The sequence below is a fragment of the Mobula birostris genome, chromosome 21 (assembly GCF_030028105.1).
Source record: "Mobula birostris isolate sMobBir1 chromosome 21, sMobBir1.hap1, whole genome shotgun sequence".
Classification (NCBI taxonomy): Eukaryota; Metazoa; Chordata; class Chondrichthyes; order Myliobatiformes; family Myliobatidae; genus Mobula; species Mobula birostris.
Window position 1 is genome coordinate 17,920,205 of NC_092390.1, and position 20,977 is coordinate 17,941,181.

Below are 20,977 nucleotides of genomic sequence, written 5' to 3' on the forward strand. Positions count from 1 at the left end.
AAATTATATTCAGTTTTATTGTCAAATTGAAAGTCAAGTTTATTGCCATATACACAAGCCCATACGTGCAAAGATGCAACAGAAAGGTTATTTGCACCAGCATCACAGGTACGCACGTCATATAAACTGCATTCACAAGAAAATATGAATGTAACATAAATTATATACAATATTTACACAATTAGAATGAGTTCCTTCAGCACTTGGAGTTGCTTTATAAAAAAGCCTATTTTAGTGCAAAGTGATGAAAGTGGTCACACGGTTCCTAAATGAACCGAATAGTTGAAGAGAAGTATTTTTCTTTGAACTTGGTGGACTTAAGACTTCGCTACCTCGCGCAGAATGCTAGCTTCGAGAATAAGGCATGGCCGAAATGGTGGGGACTTTTGATGATATTTGTTGCCGAGGCTTCTAACAACTTGCAACTGAGATGCGCAACACAGTTGAGATACTTTAGCCTATCTGCTCAAAATCCCCAACACAATTTGATATTCTAGGATTCTCATCACTCTGAGATACACTGAATCAGAATCAGATTTATTATTATTGACATGCCATGAAATCTGTTTTTTTAAACAATGATTTGGTTGGGGCATGACACTATTCGTATATTATTGGTGAACTTTTCCTGACCTTGTCCATGACGAAGTTCTGACATGGGGGCCTGTCCCTTTAATTGATCTTCAAACTGTAAAGGAAATTTGTATCGCCTTAACTGTCGTAAAGAGTAGCTGGGAACTCTACCAGCACTACCGTAAAGTGAGAGCCACCTCTATAAGTGCGGTCGGGTGTCGTAAAAAGCGGCAGAGAGTGAAAATGGCGGCGGTGCCGGAACCGCCGAGTGACGGGCCGAGCCCGAGTCCCGCTGTCTCCGCGGCGCCCACCTCTACCCCGACTCCCACCCCGGCCCCCGCCGTCGCCGCTGCTTCTCCGGCGCCCTCGCCGTCGCCCAGCCCGTCGCCAACGCTGGCGGTGAAGACGGAGACGGCAGAGAGCCCGGGGGAGGGAGGCAGGCCGGCGGCGGGTCCCGGCCCCGAGCTCAGCGAGCGCCAGACCTTGCTCGCCGTGCTCCAGTTCCTGAAGAAGAACCGTTTCCGCGAGGCCGAGGAGACGCTGCGGCGGGAGGCCAGCGTGCAGGAGGCGTTGGACGATGCGATGAGGACGGCCGGTCCCCGCGGCCCCGATTCAGTGCACCAGCCCGACGTCAGTTCGGTGCTGTCGGCCTACAGCAACCAGGGAGACCCCAGCCTCTACGAGGAGTACTACAGCGGCCTGAAGGCCTTCATCGAGGCGGCGCTGGACGCGCTGAAAGCCGAACTGGCCAGCCTGCTGTACCCGGTGTTCGTGCATCTGTACCTGGAGCTGGTCTACAACGAGCACGAACGTGAGGCCCGGCACTTCTTCCAGAGGTCAGCATAGCGTCAATGTGTTACAAACCCCTTGCTCGGAGCCCAAGCACGTCTGACACTTGTCTCACAGGACAACAATGGTGTGTGAAACACTGTCAGCGTGTAAACCCATTCCTGGGGCCCAAACAAGTCTTGACACTTCAATAGCTCAGCTCCCGTACACAGTCTCACGGTGCGGTGTGTGGAACACCGTGTTGGTGTTTCAACTCCTTACCGAGCATGAGTGGCAGCTCAGCAACACAACGTCACGGGTCAATGATAGTGCACAAAACAGTTTTCTGGAGGAACTCATCGGGTCTAGCAGCATCTGTGAGAGGAAAGCAATTGTTCATAGTTCAGGCTGAAACCCTGCACTAGGACAGACAGGGTCCTAATGTAAGGCTTCAACCCAAAACAATCTGATATAGTGCGTGGCACAGTGTGATGGGTAAATAGCATAGTGTTAATGTATAGACCCTTGTGGCTGAAGCAGAAAGAGGAGGCATAACATTTGTTCCACATTGAGAGTTAATGTAGTCTGGTATCTGTGTTGCATGTCTGTTTCTGTGTGGGGGTACAGAGGCAACTGGGAGTAGTTTCCAGTCTAGAACCCCTCCTGTTACTGGATCAGCCCTTGCTCCGTGAACACACACAGTGCTGGAGAAACTCAGGCCAGGCAACGTCTATAGGGGGGAATAAACAGTTGACGTTTCGGGCTGAGACCCTTCAACGGGACTGGTAAAGAAGGGGGGAGGATGCCAGAATGAGAAAGTTGAGGGAGGGGAAGGATTACAATCTGGCAGGTGATAGATGAATCATAGACACAAAAGATTGTGCAGATGCTGGAAATGCAGAGCAACATACACTCACAAAACGCTGGAGGGACTCGGCAGGTCACATAACATCTATGGAAATGACGTTTGAGGCCAAGACCCTTCATCAGGACTCTTGATGCTGCCTGACCTGCTGAGTTCATCCAGCATTTTGTATGTGTTACTAAGGTGGTGGGGAAAGGCAGGTAGGTGAGGGACGGGGAGATGAAGTGAGAAGCTGGGAGATGATAGGTGGAAATTATATCTGGTAGCTAATTTTAAAGATTTCCCCGTGCTTTTGCACTCCACAGTATGAAATTCCAGAAGTGGAATATCAGGGCCCCCGTGGACAATGTCATCTGTCGCAGTCCTCAATACCACTCAGTTATTGGTCAGCGTCTGTTATGTAAGCATATGCAAAATAGAGATGGTTCCATTTCTAAATGGGTAATCTGATATAATGGGAGCAAGTGAGGCGGTTTCAGTTACATCTCATTTAGGAAACTTTTGGGAAGGACAATGGTTTTAAAGGAATCTATATGAAGATGTGTCACTCATGGGCTACCACCAAATTGCCCCAGTTCCTATCCCTTTCTTTGTTAATTGATTCTGTTACACTGCAGCACTTAATGAGCCGTGATTTCACGCAGTGCGCAACCCGGCAAGGTTACGTTTCCTACAGGAGAATGCCTATTCCACCCCATTCTCGATTTTTCGAGACAGTTTTGGGCAGGGTGAAGATGCGTCTCTACCAAAGGAGGTGTAAGGCGCTCCTTCCCTCTGCTAGCCTGCGGGTCAACTTTGGGAAAGGTGTAGCCCCTGCTTAAACCCCCCCCAACTGATCAGGGTCACTGGGCAGACAGTCTCTGAAGAGTATTGATTATGACTGGAGTCACCCATCTTCTAAAGGCACTGCCTAGAAGAAGGCAATGGCGAACCATTTCTGTAGAAAAATTTGCTGAGAACAATCATGGTTGTGGAGACCATGATCTCCCACGTCATGATGATGAATATTGAGAGGGGGGCCTGGCAGAGAAGCGTGTTCTTAAGTGAACCTGTTGGCTATTTTAGTAAGATTGGGCATGCTTATCAAATAGGGTTAGATTAGTGTATACCCACTGGAGTTTGGAACAATGAGCAATGATGGGACACAATATTGCCTTCTTTTGCACAATGGTTGTTGTCACTACTTATATATGTATCTTTATAAATGCAACATGGAATGGGCCCTTCCTACCCAGCGAACTATGCCGCCCAGCGACCTGCATGTTTAACCCTAGCCTAATCCCAGGACAGTTTATAATAACCAGTTAACCTACCAGCCGGTACGTCTTTGGTGTGTGGGAGGAATCTGGAGCACTCGGGTGAAATCCCTTGAATCACAGGGAAAATGTACAAATTTCTTACAGACAGCGTCGGAATTGAAATCAGAACTCCAATGCCCCGAGCTGTAATAGCGTCATGCTACTGTGGCGCCTCGTGTATAGTTTTTCATAAATTTTGTTGTATTTCTTTATTTTCCTTAAATATCTTGGAAATGAGTCTGTAGGTTGTGGAATCAGTTCAGAGTTGTGGTGAGTGAAGTTGTCCCTGCCGGTTCAGGAGCCTGATGTTTGTAGTTTAATAATTGTTCCTGACGCTGGTGGTCAGAAGAGAGCATGGCCTGGATGATGGGGCTGTTGATTGCTGCTTTCTTGCTTAGTGCTCCTTGTAAATGCACTATTAACCTGTGACATGGTTTATTGCAGGTACCATGGAGATCAGGAAGGTTACTACCAGGATGACCTGCGAGTGCTGGCTGGGCTATCCAAGAAAGAACACATGCAGGGTAACGAGACGGTCCTAGACTTTCGCACCAGCAAGTTTGTGCTGCGTATCTCGCGCGACTCCTACCAGTGCCTGAAACGCCATCTGCAGGAGAGGCATAACAACCAGATCTGGAACATCGTGCAGGAGCACCTGTTCATCGACGTCTTTGACGGCATGCCCAGGAGCAAGCAGCAGATTGAGTTAACGTCTGGAGGAATGGCAGGCGAGGCCAAGAGGGAGGCCAATAAAACCAAGGTGGGCACTTAGTCGTCTTCATTCTTCGTGGGATCAGTAGGGAGTTCCGGACCTGAGTTCCCATTCTCTGGAGGGTCAGTGGTGAATTCTAGGCCCGTTCCCTTGAGGGTGCGTAGGAGGTTTGATTAGTAAGTTTGTGGATGTTACATGTTAGCGCTATTGTGGATTGCAAGGAACATGGTCTACTGATACAGCAGGATATAGATCAGATGGAAAGTGGGTCAGAGCGCCAGCAGATTGAATTTATTCCCAACAAGTGTACTTTGGGAAGTCAGATGGGATAGGATGTATACAGTAAATGATTGAGCATTAAAGTGTTGAATAGTGGGAGCTTGGGGTTCAAATCCTAATTCTCTTGAAAGTGGCATCATAAGCAGATAGATAGGGTGCTAAAGAAGGCATATGTCATACTTGCATTCGTAGGCTGGGGCACAGAATGTCAAAGATGGGAAGTTGTACTGCAACATGTAAAACACTAGAGTATTGTTGTCGTTCTGGTCACCGTGCTGTAGCTAGGATCTTGTTGTATTGGAGAGAGTGCAGAGGCGTTTCACCAGGATGTTGCCTGGATTGGAGCACTCCAGTTACTGGAAGGGGTTTGATAGGTTGGGATTATTTTCCCTGGAGCAAAGGAGGCTGATGGGCAACCAGACCTTTATACTGTTCTAAAAGATTATAGAACAGTACAGTACGGCCCATGATGTCGTACCAGCCTTTTAACCAACTCTAGGATCAATCTAACCCTTTCTTCCCATGTAGCCCTCCATTTTTCTATCGTCCATGTGCCTATCTTATTGTAGGATAGATCCTCTCAAAAACAGAGAGAGTCAAAAGCAAGAGGATCCAAGGTTAGAGATTTAAAGGATACATTTTTTTAGTGTGACTGATAATTGGAACGTGCTGTCAGGGGAGGTGGAATCTGATACAATTGCTCAGTTTAAGAGGTTTTTAAGCAGGCAAGGCGGAGAAGTAAATGGGGCTACTGCAGGCAAATGGGATTATTATAGATGGCTGAATAGGTTGGCATGGACGTGATGGGGCCTGTTTCAGTGCTGTACTACTCTGACATCGGATCCTAGTAGCCATTCTTTACAAGATTGGTGGGGCTTTGGTTTCCATCTAGGGGAATGGCAACTAACTGAAGCGGGGGGAAGGGAGCATGTAGGGGTTTCTCTGGATTTTGCTACTCTTGTGTGTTTTTCCAGTGTTCTGTGTTTTCATTTGCCATTGTTGTGTTACTAACCTTGAGCACCCAGAGTGAGGAGCTACAGTCCTAGTACTGTGCATCCGGTGGGGAACAGGAGGCTGCACCAAGATAACTTGCTAAAATCTTGACAGGTGTTCTTCGGGCTGTTGAAGGAGCCTGAGATTGAGCTGCCTCTCGATGACGAAGATGAGGAAGGAGAAAATGAAGAGGGGAAACCGAAGAAGAAGAAGCCAAAAAAGGACAGTCTGGGGGCAAAGAGCAAGAAGCAGGACCCCAATGCCCCTCCACAGAACAGGTCTGACAATTCACCCCTCAGTTGCAGCTGATCGGGCAGTTATGGTCCTGTCAGGATGATGTTTCGCTCTAACAGATGAGCCACTCTCCTCGGTCTATCGGAATTTGTCCTTACTCTTAATAATTTCTCCTTTGGCTCCTCCCACTTCCTCCAAACTAAAGGTGTAGCTATGGGCACCTGTATGGGTCCCAGCTATGCCTACCTTTTTGTTGGTTTTGTGGAACAATCCATGTTTCAAGCCTATACTGGTATCTGTTCCCCACTTTTCCTTCGCTACATTGACAACTGCATTGGTGCTGCTTCCTGCACGCATGCTAAGCTCATTGACTTCCTTAACTTTGCCTCCAACTTTCACTCTGCCCTCAAGTTTACCTGGTCCATTTCCGACACCTCTCTCCCCTTTCTTGATCTTTCTGTTTCTGTCTCTATCTCTGGAGACAGCTTATCTACTGATGTCTACTACAAGCCTACAGACTCTCACAGCTACCTGGACTATTCCTCTTCCCACCCTGTCTCTTGCAAAAATGCCATCCCCTTCTCGTAATTCCTCCATCTCCGCCGCATCTTCTCTCAGGATGAGGCTTTTCATTCCAGGACGAAGGAAATATCCTTTTTTAAAGAAAGGGGCTTCCCTTCCTCCACCATCAACTCTGCTCTCAAACGCATCTCTCCCATTTCACGCACATCTGCTCTCACTCCATCTTCCCACCACCCCACTAGGAATAGGGTTCCCCTGGTCCTCACCTACCACCCCACCAGCCTCCGGGTCCAACATATAATTCTCCATAACTTCCGCCACCTCCAACGGGATCCCACCACTAAGCATATCTTTCCCTCCCCCCCTCTCTCTGCATTCCGCAGGGATCGCTCCCTATGCAACTTCCTTGTCCATTCGTCCCCCCCCATCCCTTCCCACCGATCTCCCTCCCGGCACTTATCCTTGTAAGAGGAACAAGTGCTACACATGCCCTTATACTTCCTCCCTCACCACCATTCAGGGCCCCAGACAGTCCTTCCAGGTGAGGTCACACTTCACCTGTGAGTCGGCTGGGGTGATATACTGCGTCCAGTGCTCCCAATGCGGCCTTCTATATATTGGCAAGACCCGATGCAGGCTGGGAGACCGCTTCGCTGAACACCTACGCTCTGTCCGCCAGAGAAAGCAGAATCTCCCCGTGGCCACACATTTTAGTTCCATGTTCCATGTCCCATTCCCATTCTGATATGTCTATCCACAGCCTCCTCTACTGTAAAGATGAAGCCACACTCAGGTTGGAGGAACAACACCTTATATTCCGTCTGGGTAGCCTCCAACCTGATGGCATGACATTGACTTCTCTAACTTCCGTTAATGCCCCACCTCCCCTACGTGCCCCACCTGTTATTTATTTATTTATTTATTCATTCATTCATTCATTCATTCATTCTTTCCCCCCTTTTTTTCCTCTTTTTTTCCTCCCTCTGTCCCTCACATTATAACTCCTTGCCCATCCTCTGGGTTTCCCCCCACCTTTCTTTCTCCCTAGGCCTCCCGCCCCATGATCCTCTCCCTTCTCCAGCCTGGTATCCCTTTTGCCAATCAGCTTTCCAGCTCTTAGCTCCATCCCTCCCCCTCCTGTCTTCTCCTATCACTTCGGATCTCCCCCTCCCACTTTCAAATCTCTTACTATCTCTTCTTTCAGTTAGTCCTGACGAAGGGTCTTGGCCCGAAACATCGACTGTACCTCTTCCTATAGATGCTGCCTGGCCTGTTGCGTTCACCAGCATTTTTTGTGTGTGTGGCTTGAAATTCTAGCATCTGCAGATTTCCTCGAGATGAGCCTTTTACTCATTCAGTGCCATTTAAAAACAATCCTAAAGAGAGGGTGTTTTCAAATGACAGTGTTGTTAATTAGGACAGGAGATTTTTCATTCCTGAGACACTGTTGCTATTAAAATTCCCCCTACACTATTTCATCACTCACTCCAGGTTAGGTTATTGGTTTATTGTTGTCATTTATACTGAAGTACAGGGCAAAATTTAGTTTTGCTTGCCATACCGAAAACTTCACATCAGTTCACCAAGGTAGGGGGAGATGAGAGGTACATTCTACGCTAACCCATCAAACACTCCTGCATTGGGTACACTTCTGATTAATAAATGTTGAGTCTGCCAATGTTACATTGTGTCCAAAGCTAGTCAACTGGCACCTGTTCTGTGCACAATCAGCAGATGAGAAGCAGTTTTATAAAATGATCCAAATTAAAATGTGCGAGTTTCAGAATGATGAGACCTGGTCTTTAACCTAAAGTGTCATTCGTGACATTGTGGCTAGTGCACTTGACTGAGATCACTGTGATCAGCTACTTTCACCCCTGTAACATGTCCCATCCACGCTCTACCCTAGCTCATCTGCAGAAGCCTTGGTGCATGGCTCTGTTACATCCAGAGTTAATGACCCCAGCACTCTCCTGTCCAGCCTACTTTGTTACACTTACACACACACACACACACACACACACACACACACATTTCTGGAGGAACTCAGCAAGACAGACAGGATTTACGGAGGGGAATAAACCATCAATGTTTCAGGTTGAGACCCTTCATGACCCGGCCCGACTTGTCAACTGTTTATTCCCCTCAATAAATGCTGCCTGGCATGCTGAGTTCCTCCAGAATTTTGTGTGTGTTCCTCAAGATTTAAAGCATCTGAAGAATTCCTTGTGTTTGTGCTTTGTTCTGCTCCTGGTAAACTTGGGCCATTCATAACCTCTGCAGTCCATGTCTGAACACACCAGGTCTTCGTCACCTAAACCCCTATGTTCATTGACACCATTATACAAACCCACTGAATCCCACAGGTACCTAACTGCATCCTCTCACCCAGCTTTCTGTAAGGATATCAGTCCTTTTCCAAACTCCTTTCCTTCTGTTACATTTGTTGTGGCTTCCACTCTACTGCCTCAGACATGTTCTCTGTCCTGAATCATGACTTCCCCTCTACTGTACTGAATGGATCTCAACTGTATTTCTTCTGCTTTCTGCGCGCGTGCTCTTACCCCCTCTACCCGGGACAAAACAAACGGGTCCTCCTTGCTTCAGCTTCTGTGCCAACAGCCTTCACGTTCAACACATCTTTCACAATTTCTACCGTTTCCAACTTGATCCCATTTTCACTCACATCTTCCCCTCACTTCTTTCTGCATTTTCCAGGTTTTGATCACTTCATCATTCTCTCTTCCATTCCCCATCAATTTCCTGTCTCAAGGCATCCTCCCATGCAACCTGAAGAGATGCAAAATCAGTTTATACCCCTTCCTACCATCCAGGGGTCGGAATACTCCAGCTGAAGCAGTGAATCATGTGCACTTTCAGTCTACTGCACTGCATTTGGTGTTCATAATGTGGACTTCTCTACACTGGAGAAACCACACAGATCGGGTGATCGATCACTCTGGGAGCAAGTACACTCAATTCAGAGTGGTGATCCTAAGCTTCCTGTAGCACACTACTTTAACTATCAGTCCCATTCCCATTCCCACCTCCACCTGTCTTTCTACAGCCTCCTCCGCAGCTACAGTGACGCTTAATTTGTAAACTAGAACAACATTTTATCTTTCCTCACACTTTGCAACCTTCTGGAATGAACATTGAATTTTACAGCTTCGGCTCACATCAGTTCTCATTGCCTTACTTACGCTCCTTTTCCTTGTTTCTTTAAATAAGGCATAGGAGCAGAGCTGGACCACTTAGCCCATTGAGTCTCCTCCGCCATTCCATCATAGTTGATTTATTATCCCTCTCAGCTCTATTCTCCTGCCTTCTCCCTGTAAATATACCCAATAACTTGGCTTACACAGCCACATGTTGCAAAGAATTCCACAGATTCGCCACCCTCTAGCTAAAGAAATTTTTCCTCATTTCTATTCTAAATGGATGTCCCTCAATTCTGAGGCTGTGCCCTGTGGTCTTAGACTCCCCAACTATAGAGAACATCCACTCCATCCAGACCTTTCAATATTCGATAGGTTTCAATGATGATTTCTTCTAAAACTCCAGCAGCCCAGAGCTATCAAATGCCTCTCATATGTTAATGCCTTCATTCCTGGGATCATTCTCATGAGCCTCCTCTGGACTCTCTTTAATGGCAGCACATCCATTCTTAGATGAGAGGCCCACAGCTGCTCACAATGCTCCAAGCGTGGTCTGACCGATGTCTTATAAAGCCTGTGCAGTACATCCTTGCTTTTGTCTCCTAGTCCTCTTGAAATGAACGTTAATATTGCATTTGCCTTCCTTAGCACCGACTCAACCTGCAAGTTAATTTTTAGTGAATCATGCACAAGGTCCATCTGATATTTTAATTTTTCCCATATTTACAATATAGTCCACACCTTTATTCCTTCTGTCAACATGCACAACCAGGCACTTCCCTACGTTATCTTGCATTTGCCCAGTCTGCCGAAGTCCTTCTGCAGACACCCTTCTTCCTCAGCACTGCCCGCCCTTCCACCTATCTTTGTATCGTCCGCAAACTTCATCACAAAGTCATTAATTCCTTCATTCAAATCATTGACATATAACGTGAAAAGAAGCGGTCCCAACACTGACTCCTGCAGCACACCTCTAGCCACTGGCAGCCAACCAGAAATAGCCTGCTTTATTCCCATTCTTTGCCTCCTGCCAGTCAGACAATATTCTGTTGATTCTAGTACCTTTCCTGGGCTCTGATTTTGTTATGCAGCCTCATGAGCAACATCTTGTCGAGGCATTCTGAAAATCCTAATAAACAACATCCGCTGACTGACTCCTTTATCTACCCTTCCTGTTATTTTCTCAAAGAATTCCAACAGAATTGTCAGGCAAGATATCCCCTTAAGGAAGCCATGCTGACTTTGCCTATATTACCATGTGCCTCCAAGTACCCTGAAATTTCATCCTTAGTAAGAGACTCCAACATCTGAAGTCAGGCTAACTGACCTATAATTTCCTTTATTCTCCCTCTCTCCCTTCTTAAAGAGTGGTGTGACATTTGCAATTTTCCAATCCTCAGGAACCATTCCAGGTTCTAGTGATTCTTGAAAGATCATTACTACTGCTTCCACAAACTCTTCAGCTACATCTTTCAGAACCTTGAAGTGTAGACCATCTGGCTAAGTGATTTATGTACCTTCAGACCTTTCATCTCACTTCTGCCCCCTGACAGTCTCACATTTCTGGCATTCTGCTAATATCTTGTCCCTCCCCCATTTCTTTGTCCCTCATTACTACCTCCAGTGTAATTTTCCAGTGGTCTGGTATCCACTCTTGTTTCTCTTTTACACCTTGTGTAGTTGAAAAAAATCTAAGGTATCCTCTTTTATGTTATTGGCTAGCTTGCCTTCATATTTAACCTTTTTTTCTTTTTATGGCTTTTTACTTGCCTTCTGTTGGTTTTTAAAAGCTTCCTAATCCTCTAACTTTTCACTTTTTTTCTACATTATGTGTCCTCTCTTTTGCTTTTAAGCTGTCTTTGACTTCAATTGTCAGCTATGGTTGCCTCATCCTCCCCTTAGAGTGCATCTTCAGCTTTGGGATATATCTTTCCTGTGCCTTCTAAATTTCCCCCCCAGAAGCACCAGCCATTGCTGTTCTGCCGTCATCTCTTCTATTGTCCCCTTCCAATCAACTTTGGTGAGCTCCTCTCTCATGCCTCTGTAATTCCTTTTACTCCGCTGTAATACTGATATGTCTAATTTTAGCTTCTCCTTCTCAAATCGCAGAGTGAATTCTATCATATATATTATGATCACTGCAGCTTAAGTCTTCCTTTAAGCTTCCTAATCAAATCTGGGTGATTATATAACACCCAGTTGAGAACTGCCATTTCCCTAATGGGCTCAACGACAAGCTACTCTTTTAAAAAAAACCCATCTCATCGGCATTCTACAAATTCCCTCTTGGGATCCAGCTCCAAATCAGATTTTCCCAAACTGTCTGCATATTGAAATCCTCCATGATTATCGCAACATTGCCCTTTTGACAAGTCTTTTCTGTCTCCTGTTAAAGTTGAAGCCCACATCCTGGTTACTGTTCAGAGGCCTGTGTATAACTCCCATCAGGGACTTTTTATCTTTACATCTTAACTGTACCAACAAGGATTCTACATTGTCTGATCCTATGTCACCTTTTTCTAAGGATTTAATTTCATTTATTTTTTACCAGTAGAGCCGCCTTCTGCCTACCTGCCTGTCCCATAGCATCATACCTGCCAATCTCTGACTGTGCTGCAAGATCTTATTCCATATACTGCATGTATTCAAATCAGTCCTGTATTCATTACCCTTTTTGATTTTGGCCTCTGTCATGTCAGGATGGAGATATGTTTCTACCCAAGTGGGTGTAAGATGCTCCTTACTAGCCTGCAGGTCACCTTTGGGCAAGATGTAGAATCTGTTTAGTCACCACACCCCAATCAGGGTCACATGAAGCTGTGTGAGCAGGTGTTGGGTGATCATATGAGCAATTGGTGTGTATTTCAAGTCCTGGTTATGCAACCACTGATGCCAGACTTTCGCTCATCTTGTAAAGACATGGCCCAGAAGAAGGCAGTGACAGACCACTTTTATAGAAAAATTTACCAAGAACAATCATGCTTATGAAAAACCATGATCATCCACATCATCTGACATAGCACAGAGCAAATGAACCTGTTACACTTTAATTCATCCCACTGACTGCCTGCAATTTTCCCAACTGTCCTTCTGTTTTCCTCACTACACACCAGAAACCTTTAACCCAGCCCCCTGTACCAGTTCTTCAGTCACCCATTAATTTGCCAAATCATCCAATTCTTACCTTCACTGGCATGTGGCACAGGCAGCAATCCAAATATTACTACTCTAGAGGTGTTGCCTTCAGCTTCCTGCCTAACTCCCTATGTTCTCTCTTCAGAACCTTCTCCCTTTTTCCTATGTCCTCTTTAAACTTTGCACTATGTCACAAACAAGTGACCTCTTGTGCTGATTGCCACCTGCCCACTTCCATGCTCATGTTCCTTATCTCCGGATCTGTCTTAATCTAGCCCTAGATAGGGTATTTTGCCCTACACTCACTCTTCCCTCATTCCCTGGAAGGGTCTGTGACTCAAAACACTAACTGGTTCTCTTTTCACAGTTGCAGTCTGACTGGCTGAGTTCTTCTAGCATTTCAGTTTTTGTACCATTGGAATGGGTCTGATTAGTACTTTTTTTCCTCCAAAGTCTCTTCACGTTCTTCTTTTCTATCTGTAAACTCCCTCAGCCTGCAACTCTATTTTTATTGCATCTCACTTAGTCATTCAGAATTTAATTGCTCCACTAATAGCAGCTGTGACTTTGGGTGTCTGGGCCTTAAGCTCTGAAATTCTTTCGTTCAATTTTAAGGTGCTTATTAAAACTCATCATGGTGGACAAGCTTTGTGCTATTTTCCTAATGTCCCTTTTGGTCATTTTTTTGTGCTGAGACGTTTCTGTGAAATGGCTTTGGAAGCATTTGTCCTTATACAAATGTTTCACAAATAGAAGTTGTTATTACTGTCGCTATGTTCATCCCAAAGCAATATTAGATTGTGAGGACACTCAGTCCTCGTTTATTGTCATTTAGCAATGCATTAAAAAATGATACAATGTTCCTCCAGTATGATATCACAGAAACACAAGACAGACCAAGACTAAAACTGACAAAAACCACATAATTATCACATATAGTTACAACAGTGCAAAGCAATACCATAATTTGATTTTTTAAAATACTTATTTTAAGATAGATTTATTAAAACTTTTTATATGAGCTTGTTGCAAACGTGGCAGTTGTGTTTCCTCCTTTACAATGTTGATCCCTTTCAAACCTTCCTCAATAGCTGTTAAACATCTCAGGAAGTCCCAAGGTGCGTAAATCTTAAGTCCTGCTTTCTTTCCCACCCAAGAATTCCGCTTCCTGAGCTAAAAGATTCTGACAAGCTGGACAAGATAATGGTAATGAAGGAAGCTGCAAAGAGGGTGAAGCTTGGTCCAGACTGTCTACCTTCCATCTGCTTTTACACCTTCCTAAACGCCTATCAGGTTAGTGACCTACTCCGTGACAGTCTTGGCCCAGGAGGAATTACACAACCTCTATATTTCCTAGAAAAGGAAGCTTGCAAGTCTATTGCAATGTGTTTTATAATCCTCTTCGTTAGGGACGCAGGGGTCCACTGATTTTTAAAAAAATATTTAGAGACACTCCAGCGACAGGCCCTTTCAGCCCAATGTGCTCATACGATCCAGTCGAATGTGTGGCCAAGTAATGGGTGCAGGGGAAAGGTTCCAGATTTCTGGACAATTGGGATCTCTTCTGGGGAAGATATGACATGTATATATTTGTTTTAAAAAGGGATCGGTTACCCTGCACCTGAACGGGACCAATATCCTTGTGGGCAGGTTTGCTAGAGCAGTTGGGGAGGGTTGAAACTAATTGGGCAGGGGAATGGGAACCATTATGATAGGGCTGAGGATGGGGCAGTTGGTATACAAGTAAGATGCAGTGTGTAGTGAGACTGAGGAAAGTCAGGCAGATGATAGGGCAAAATTGCAGTCAGTGAGATGAATTGGAATGTAACATAGAGGCAATATTGGAAAGGGTGAGGAGTACAGGACCGAAGGAGTTATATTTGAATACATGCAGTATATAAGGAATATGATCCTGCAGCACATTTAGAGATTGCCAGGTACAACGTGGGCATCACTGAGTAGTGGCTGAAAGATCACTGTTGGGAGCTTAACATCTAAGGATACACCTTGTATCAAAAGCTAGATGGAGGGGATGGGATGGCTCTACTGGTCAAAAATAAAATCAACTCTTAGAAAGAAGTGACATATGATCAGACGATGCGAAATCCTTCCAGACAGAGTTAAGAAACTACAAGGTAAAAAGACCCTGATGGCACCCTTGCAACCTAACACCATCTTCGCAGATTTGATTTGATACAAACAAGGCATTGCCTTGCTTTGATGCATATATGACTAATAATTCTAATCTAGTCTAATAACTGCAGATCGGCTCATGGTGCTTAAATTGGGGCAGCAGAGAGCCACAGTGAGCAGAGCTGCTGTTTCACTGGCTCGGATCCTGAATCAGGTGCTCTCTGTGTGGCTTTCCCTCCAACATCCCAAAAGTGTGAGGGTCAGTGGGGTTAACTGGCCACTTTAAATTGCCCCTAGTGTGTGGGTGAGAAGTAGAATTTGGAGGGTATTTCATAGGGCTGTGGGGAGAATAAAATGGATTTAATGTAGGATATGTAAATGGTTGTTTGATTGTATGGACTTAGTGGGCTGAAAGGCCTGTTTCCACGTAGTTTGACTGAGCATTGAATGTAAAATCATTGCTGCTGAATTTATACAAGACCCTGGTTGCAGTTGTGATTTTGTGCGCAGAATGTTTTGGTTATGCACGCTTCCAAAGTGACCTGTCATCCCCCGTTCTGCCCTGCTCCAGGGTCTCACTGCAGTTGATTTCACGGATGATTCCAGTCTGATAGCGGGTGGATTTGCTGATTCCACCGTCAGAGTGTGGAGCATTACGCCGAAGAAGCTGCGGAGCGTCAAAGGGGCCACAGGTAAATGCACAGAACCGGAGATCTTGGACGGGAAAAGGTAATGGTTCTGCTGGAAGCTGCAAGAGTGGTGATTTGACACAGGGTTATGTTAGTTTTCCCCTCACTAATTGTTTATCACTTGCCCACCAAAATCAGTGAGCTTTGTTCTCACAGACGTGTCATGAGATTTATTGTTGTGCTGGATAAAAAATATACCATGAATTACAATTAAATAGTTGCATTTATATTTATCTATATGTATCAGTGCAAAAAGAGAGAAAAAATAGTGCAGTAGTGTTCACGGTTTCATTGTCCATTCACAAATCTGATGGCGGAAGGCAAGAAGCTCTTTCTGAATTGGTGAGTGTGTATCTTCGGGCTCCTGTACTTCCTCCCTGATGGTAGAAATAAGAAGAGGGCATGCCCTGAGTGCTCGGGGTCCATGAGACATCGCCTTTTGAAGATGGCCTTGCTGGGGTTGGGGGAGGCTAGTGCCCATGATGGCTCAGTAGGCTTGTTCATTCTGCCTCAGCCTCTACAATTGAATCTAGAGGAGTCCATTTGGCCCTTTATGTTTAGGTGCCGTCCTTTGTTCATGAAGAATCTCTTCATGAGCGAATTCATGGTTCCTCAGAAGCCTCCCTCGGCCACTCTGTCAGGACCTACTATGAAATATGTTGTGCATACTGAGCCATAACTCAGATCTGGTTCTTGAGCCACAAGCAGCTCCCTCGGGGTGACTGAAAGAATTTTGTCACCACCTACAGTAGGAGTTCTGTTTCCCAATTCCTTCCTCCTCCACACTCTACTCTGCCATTCCCAGGTGGAGTGCTGAATGCGTGATTGTCAGTGGAGAACAGTAATTTGCTATTACACAAATACCACCTCTTCCCTTGGGCTTCACCACGATGTACAATTTCAAGTGAGATTCTGTATGTAGATTGTCAAGTGTTTACAAACCTCTGAGCAACAGCATGGAGCTCTGCATTTCTGTGGCACACAGTTTGAAGTTGTGGGTTCATGTAGCAGCAACGGACATTCCCCTTACTCAGGATGGTTTTTATATAACATGAGGTGTCCAGACCCAATCTGTTGGGGGAGGGGGAAGAGGACGTGGTGACTCCTGGTCTCAATGCAAGTGCAGGCTGACTGAATGTTTTGTCTTTCTCCTGCAGATCTCAGTTTAATCGACAAGGAGTCAGAAGATGTGCTGGAGAGGATAATGGACGAGAAGTCTGCCTGCGAGTTTAAAATGTTGCTAGGACATGGTGGCCCTGTGTATGGGACCAGCTTCAGCCCCGACAGGTAGCGAGCTCCCCATAAACTCTTACAAAAGATGTTGTGCTCCTGTTCATCTAATGCCCGTGTTGATGTTGGTGGTGCATAAATGCAGTCCAGATTAATTGATATATTGCTAGAACATTGTTGTTGTTCCTTTCTGTGTCTTGTGGTGCGTCGGGCGGCAACCTTGCCCTTTAGCATTTTTTGGTCTGTTTTTTTTTACGAAGCCGAGTTGCTTGCTCGACGCTCAACCCAGCACCGATGGAAAATATGCAAAGAGCCAGATTCAAACCCAGTACCACTTGCCTCAAAGTCCAGTGCAGATGCCACATCATCACCGGTCAGCTAAAATTCCTACAACACAGGAGATCATTCGACCCTTTCAATCTTTGCCCTGTCAGTCTTTCAGCCCACAGAATTTCTGTGCCTTTGTTCCAAAGCCCTACAAATTACTCTCCCTCAAGTACCTCTCCAAATCCCTCTGAAAGCACTGCTTCAGTTTCTATCTCCCTGTAGGGACTGGGTTCCTGATCATCGCCTCCAATGTCCTATAATCTGTTGGGCAAACTGTTCCATCTGTGCCTCTCGTACTGGGACATACGCTGATGCGAGAGGTTTCCCTCAGTACAATGCGCATCCTTCCAATTTCCTTTCGTCTTACTTTCTCCAAAGAGAATAATTATCTCTTGTATCTCATGAACGTGATAGATAGGGGAAAGGAGGTAGAGAATAAAAACAGCAGTTTGTTTTAACTTTAATTCACGGACAAGTTAACGTGTTGCCAGCAGCAGACAGTGACAGAACAGATGGTATGACAGAATGCAGAATTGTTCTTCCTCTCTCTTCAGGAATTACCTTTTGTCCAGCTCAGAGGATGGGACGGTGAGGCTATGGAGTCTGCAAACCTTCACCTGCCTTGTGGGTTACAAGGGACACAACTATCCAGTGTGGGACACACAGTTCTCTCCCTATGGCTACTACTTCATTTCAGGAGGTCATGATCGTGTGGCACGGTGAGTGAGAGTCGGAATTAGTGCGTCTTAAGAGTCACGGTCATCAACATGGAAACAGGCTATTCAACCCATCATTTCCATTCTGGCCTGTGGCACCCACCTGCATTAATCAACACTATTTGGCTCATAGTTTCTATACCCAGACCCCTCATTATTTTCCAAAGGGCTCAACGTTATTTCAAATTGCTGCCAATTGTTGCTTGAGTTGACAATTCTTGTGTATCAATGTACTGTAAACTTGAATAACACATGGGACATTCAATCCCTCAGGCTCTGGGTGACAGATCACTATCAACCTCTGCGGATATTCTCCGGTCATCTCTCGGATGTCACCTGCACGAGATTTCATCCCAACTCCAATTATGTAGTCACTGGGTCTGCAGACCGGACCATCCGGCTGTGGGATGTTCTAAATGGCAACTGTGTCCGAATCCTCACTGGACACAAGGTAGGCAGCTCCTTGCTAGTGATTGTTGGGAAGCTTAGTTGAGACCGGCCTCATTAACATCCTCTCCTTTCTTTTAGGGGCCGATCCACTCGCTGGTGTTTTCTCCAAACGGCAGGTACCTGGCCTCAGGTGCCACAGATGGGCGTGTGCTGCTGTGGGATATCGGGCACGGGCTTCTTGTGGGAGAGCTGAAGGGTCACACTGACACTGTCTATGCCCTGAAGTTTAGCCGTGACGGGGAAATTTTAGCATCAGGTGAGATGGTTCATTTTGCAGCAGGGTAAGACTTTAAGCTCCTTGCCAGCATTTTCTGTTCCAAGGAGCTGGTGGTTCTGAAACCCACATTCAACCACATGTCTGGAGTCACATTAGCTCTTGAGTAATAAGGCAGCTTCACTGCTATTTCCACTGTGGCGAGCTGTTTATTTTCACGTTGTTTAAATTCAAATTCTCAAGCTGTTGTGTGAGATTCACACTACCTTTCAGGCCATTATTTCCTTGGTCATTAGCCCAGGCAGCAAATGACTGGAATGTAAACTGCAGGAAAGCACAACAGGTAGTACAGCCTCTGTGGGAGACAAAGAGCTGACACACCAATTCTGATCCAAGGTCATTGATTCTCTCCTAACAGATGTTGCCTGACTAGCTGAATGTTCTTCCAATCAGTAGTTCAGCACTGTTTATATTCTTGTTTAATAGATATTAATTAACAGTATAATAAATGTGATGTTTTATAAAAGGAGTGTTGAACAGGGGTTCTGGTGTGTTATAAAGGGATTGTGAGACCCAGGGCTGCAATGTGTTAAAGGGAGTGCGTGGGAACTGGGGCTCCGGTTGTCATTGGCTGCTGTGCCTTTGACATTCCAGTTCTGAAGCATGGCAGGGGCAATGGAGAAGTGTGTCTGCTGATGAAATTGGGGCTTTGCTGCTGGCAAAGGAATCTTCTGACCTATTCCTTGTTGTTTCAGGGTCCATGGATCATACTGTGAAAATGTGGGATACGGTGAAAGCCTTCGAGGACCTCGAGACAGATGATTTCAGCACTGCTACTGGGCACATTAACTTGACTGACAACTCACAGGAGTTGCTGCTGGGCTCCTACATGACCAAATCAACGCCCGTTATCGGCCTGCACTTCACCCGCCGTAATCTGCTGTTGGCCGCAGGGGCGTACAATCCACAGTGACAGGTCCTCCCCACTGCTGGCTCAGCCCACCCCATCAGGAATGGAAGCTATTCCAATTCTTGTTCCCTAGTCCCCACGTCGTTCTCAGAATGAACAAAGGGTGCAGATATTTTCACGGTATCCGTGGCATTCTCATATTTAGCCCCATCCTCCCCATCAGTTTATGCCAAGGTGGTACATTTGCGACATATTGCCGCACTGAGACGTTTTGCAGTAATGTGAATGAACAGGGATGTTCCTTTGTTTTTTTTTAAAGTTTTGATGAAATTTACAATAAAACACTGAAATCAGATGTTTTATGAAGTTTGTATGGCACCCCGAGAAACTTTCTGCAAAGATGCACATTTTCCCTTTGCAAAGAAAGATCTGTCAGTGTTTTACAGAGACTTCTCTTCCTGTGTATATCCCTCCGTTGGGTCACTCCAAAAAAGCACAGCCACCAAGACAGTATGGATTAGACCTGGTTGCAGTCTCGTGCATATGATGCAAGAGAGCCCCACACTCAGAGCTAGGGCAATGTGATGGTTCTGAACTGGAACCCCCAAAGTCAAAGAAGCAGGCCCTTCAGCCCAAATGGTGCAGTTCCAATCAAGACACCCATCTAAGAGTTCCATTTGCCCACGTTTGGCCTATTAACAGTAACTCCTAAACTTTCCCTAACCATTAGTTAATGTGAAACTACTTTGGACATCTTACTGAAGTATCAACACCAAAGGATCAGTAGAACATCTTTATAGCTGTCTTAGAATAAACCAAGCTTGTGTTTTTTTTTCAAACCTGCTTTGTACAGATGAAGATACTAACTGGAGTTCTGGATTTCCCAGTGACTTGTTCTTCCACTGCTTTGGGTGGAAAGACTTATGGAAGTAAGGCTTATTAACCATTACCAACCTATTCAATGCTGGTAATCAGTGCTCTGAAGCAACAGTCAGTACTGGAACATTGCAGTAACATGGCAGTTAAAACAATGCTTTACAGTAGTAGCTGCAAGATTCCTGCTGTTGTCTGCAAGGAGTGTGTTCTCGCTGACCACATGGGTTTCCTCCTACGTTCCAAAAACACATGGGTTAAGATTACTAAGTTGTGGGCATGGTACCTTGGTACCAGAAGCATGGTGACTTGAGCTGCCCCCAGTGGATTTGATGCAAAGCAATGCATTTCATTGTATATGTAACAGAGCAAATCTTTACTGTTGAAAATGGAGTCAAGATTATATAGATGCTGGAAATCTAGAGTAAAACGTAAAATGCTGGAGGAACTTGGCAGATCAGAGAGAAATTATATATATTTCATTTCCCTCCATAGACGCTGCTTAGTTCCTCCAGCATTTTATGAATGTTGCACTGTCCAAAAAAAGCCTCTAATTAAAGCTGCAGGGTTGGTGTTTAGTTACTCCGTGCAACTTTCACATTAAACGTAAATTTATAGGGATTTGAATAGGTGCAGGTTTTATTAGAATAGTTGTGTAGTAAGACACGTGGGTGAACAGTCTGATGGAAACAGAACTAGGCAAGGCATTGGTTCCCACAAAGCAGAGCCAGACTGCCAGTGTAATAATCAATGTACAGGGTCTGGCTAGACAAAGTGTTGTTAGTTTTTTGCCATTTTTCCAGTCCATTCATAAATCTCCCAATGAACAAGGAACTTCTGCAAAAGACCTTTGTCCTGTAGTTGTACGGGACCAGAGCTTGTGACATGCAGAGGGGGA

At 45.4% G+C, this 20,977-nt stretch overlaps 1 protein-coding gene across 1 annotated transcript; it reads left to right on the forward strand.

The window, feature by feature from the left end:
- Positions 1 to 811: 811 nt before the first annotated feature.
- On the forward strand, positions 812 to 19,559 carry taf5 (TAF5 RNA polymerase II, TATA box binding protein (TBP)-associated factor). Its single transcript, XM_072239064.1, has 10 exons — positions 812 to 1,409; positions 3,949 to 4,264; positions 5,603 to 5,766; positions 13,695 to 13,830; positions 15,242 to 15,362; positions 16,517 to 16,646; positions 17,471 to 17,635; positions 17,906 to 18,083; positions 18,161 to 18,338; positions 19,052 to 19,559. Exons 1-10 carry the CDS (start codon positions 817 to 819, stop codon positions 19,267 to 19,269), a joined length of 2,199 nt encoding a protein of 732 aa, XP_072095165.1. The 5' UTR covers positions 812 to 816; the 3' UTR covers positions 19,270 to 19,559.
- The last annotated feature ends 1,418 nt before the right edge of the window (positions 19,560 to 20,977 follow it).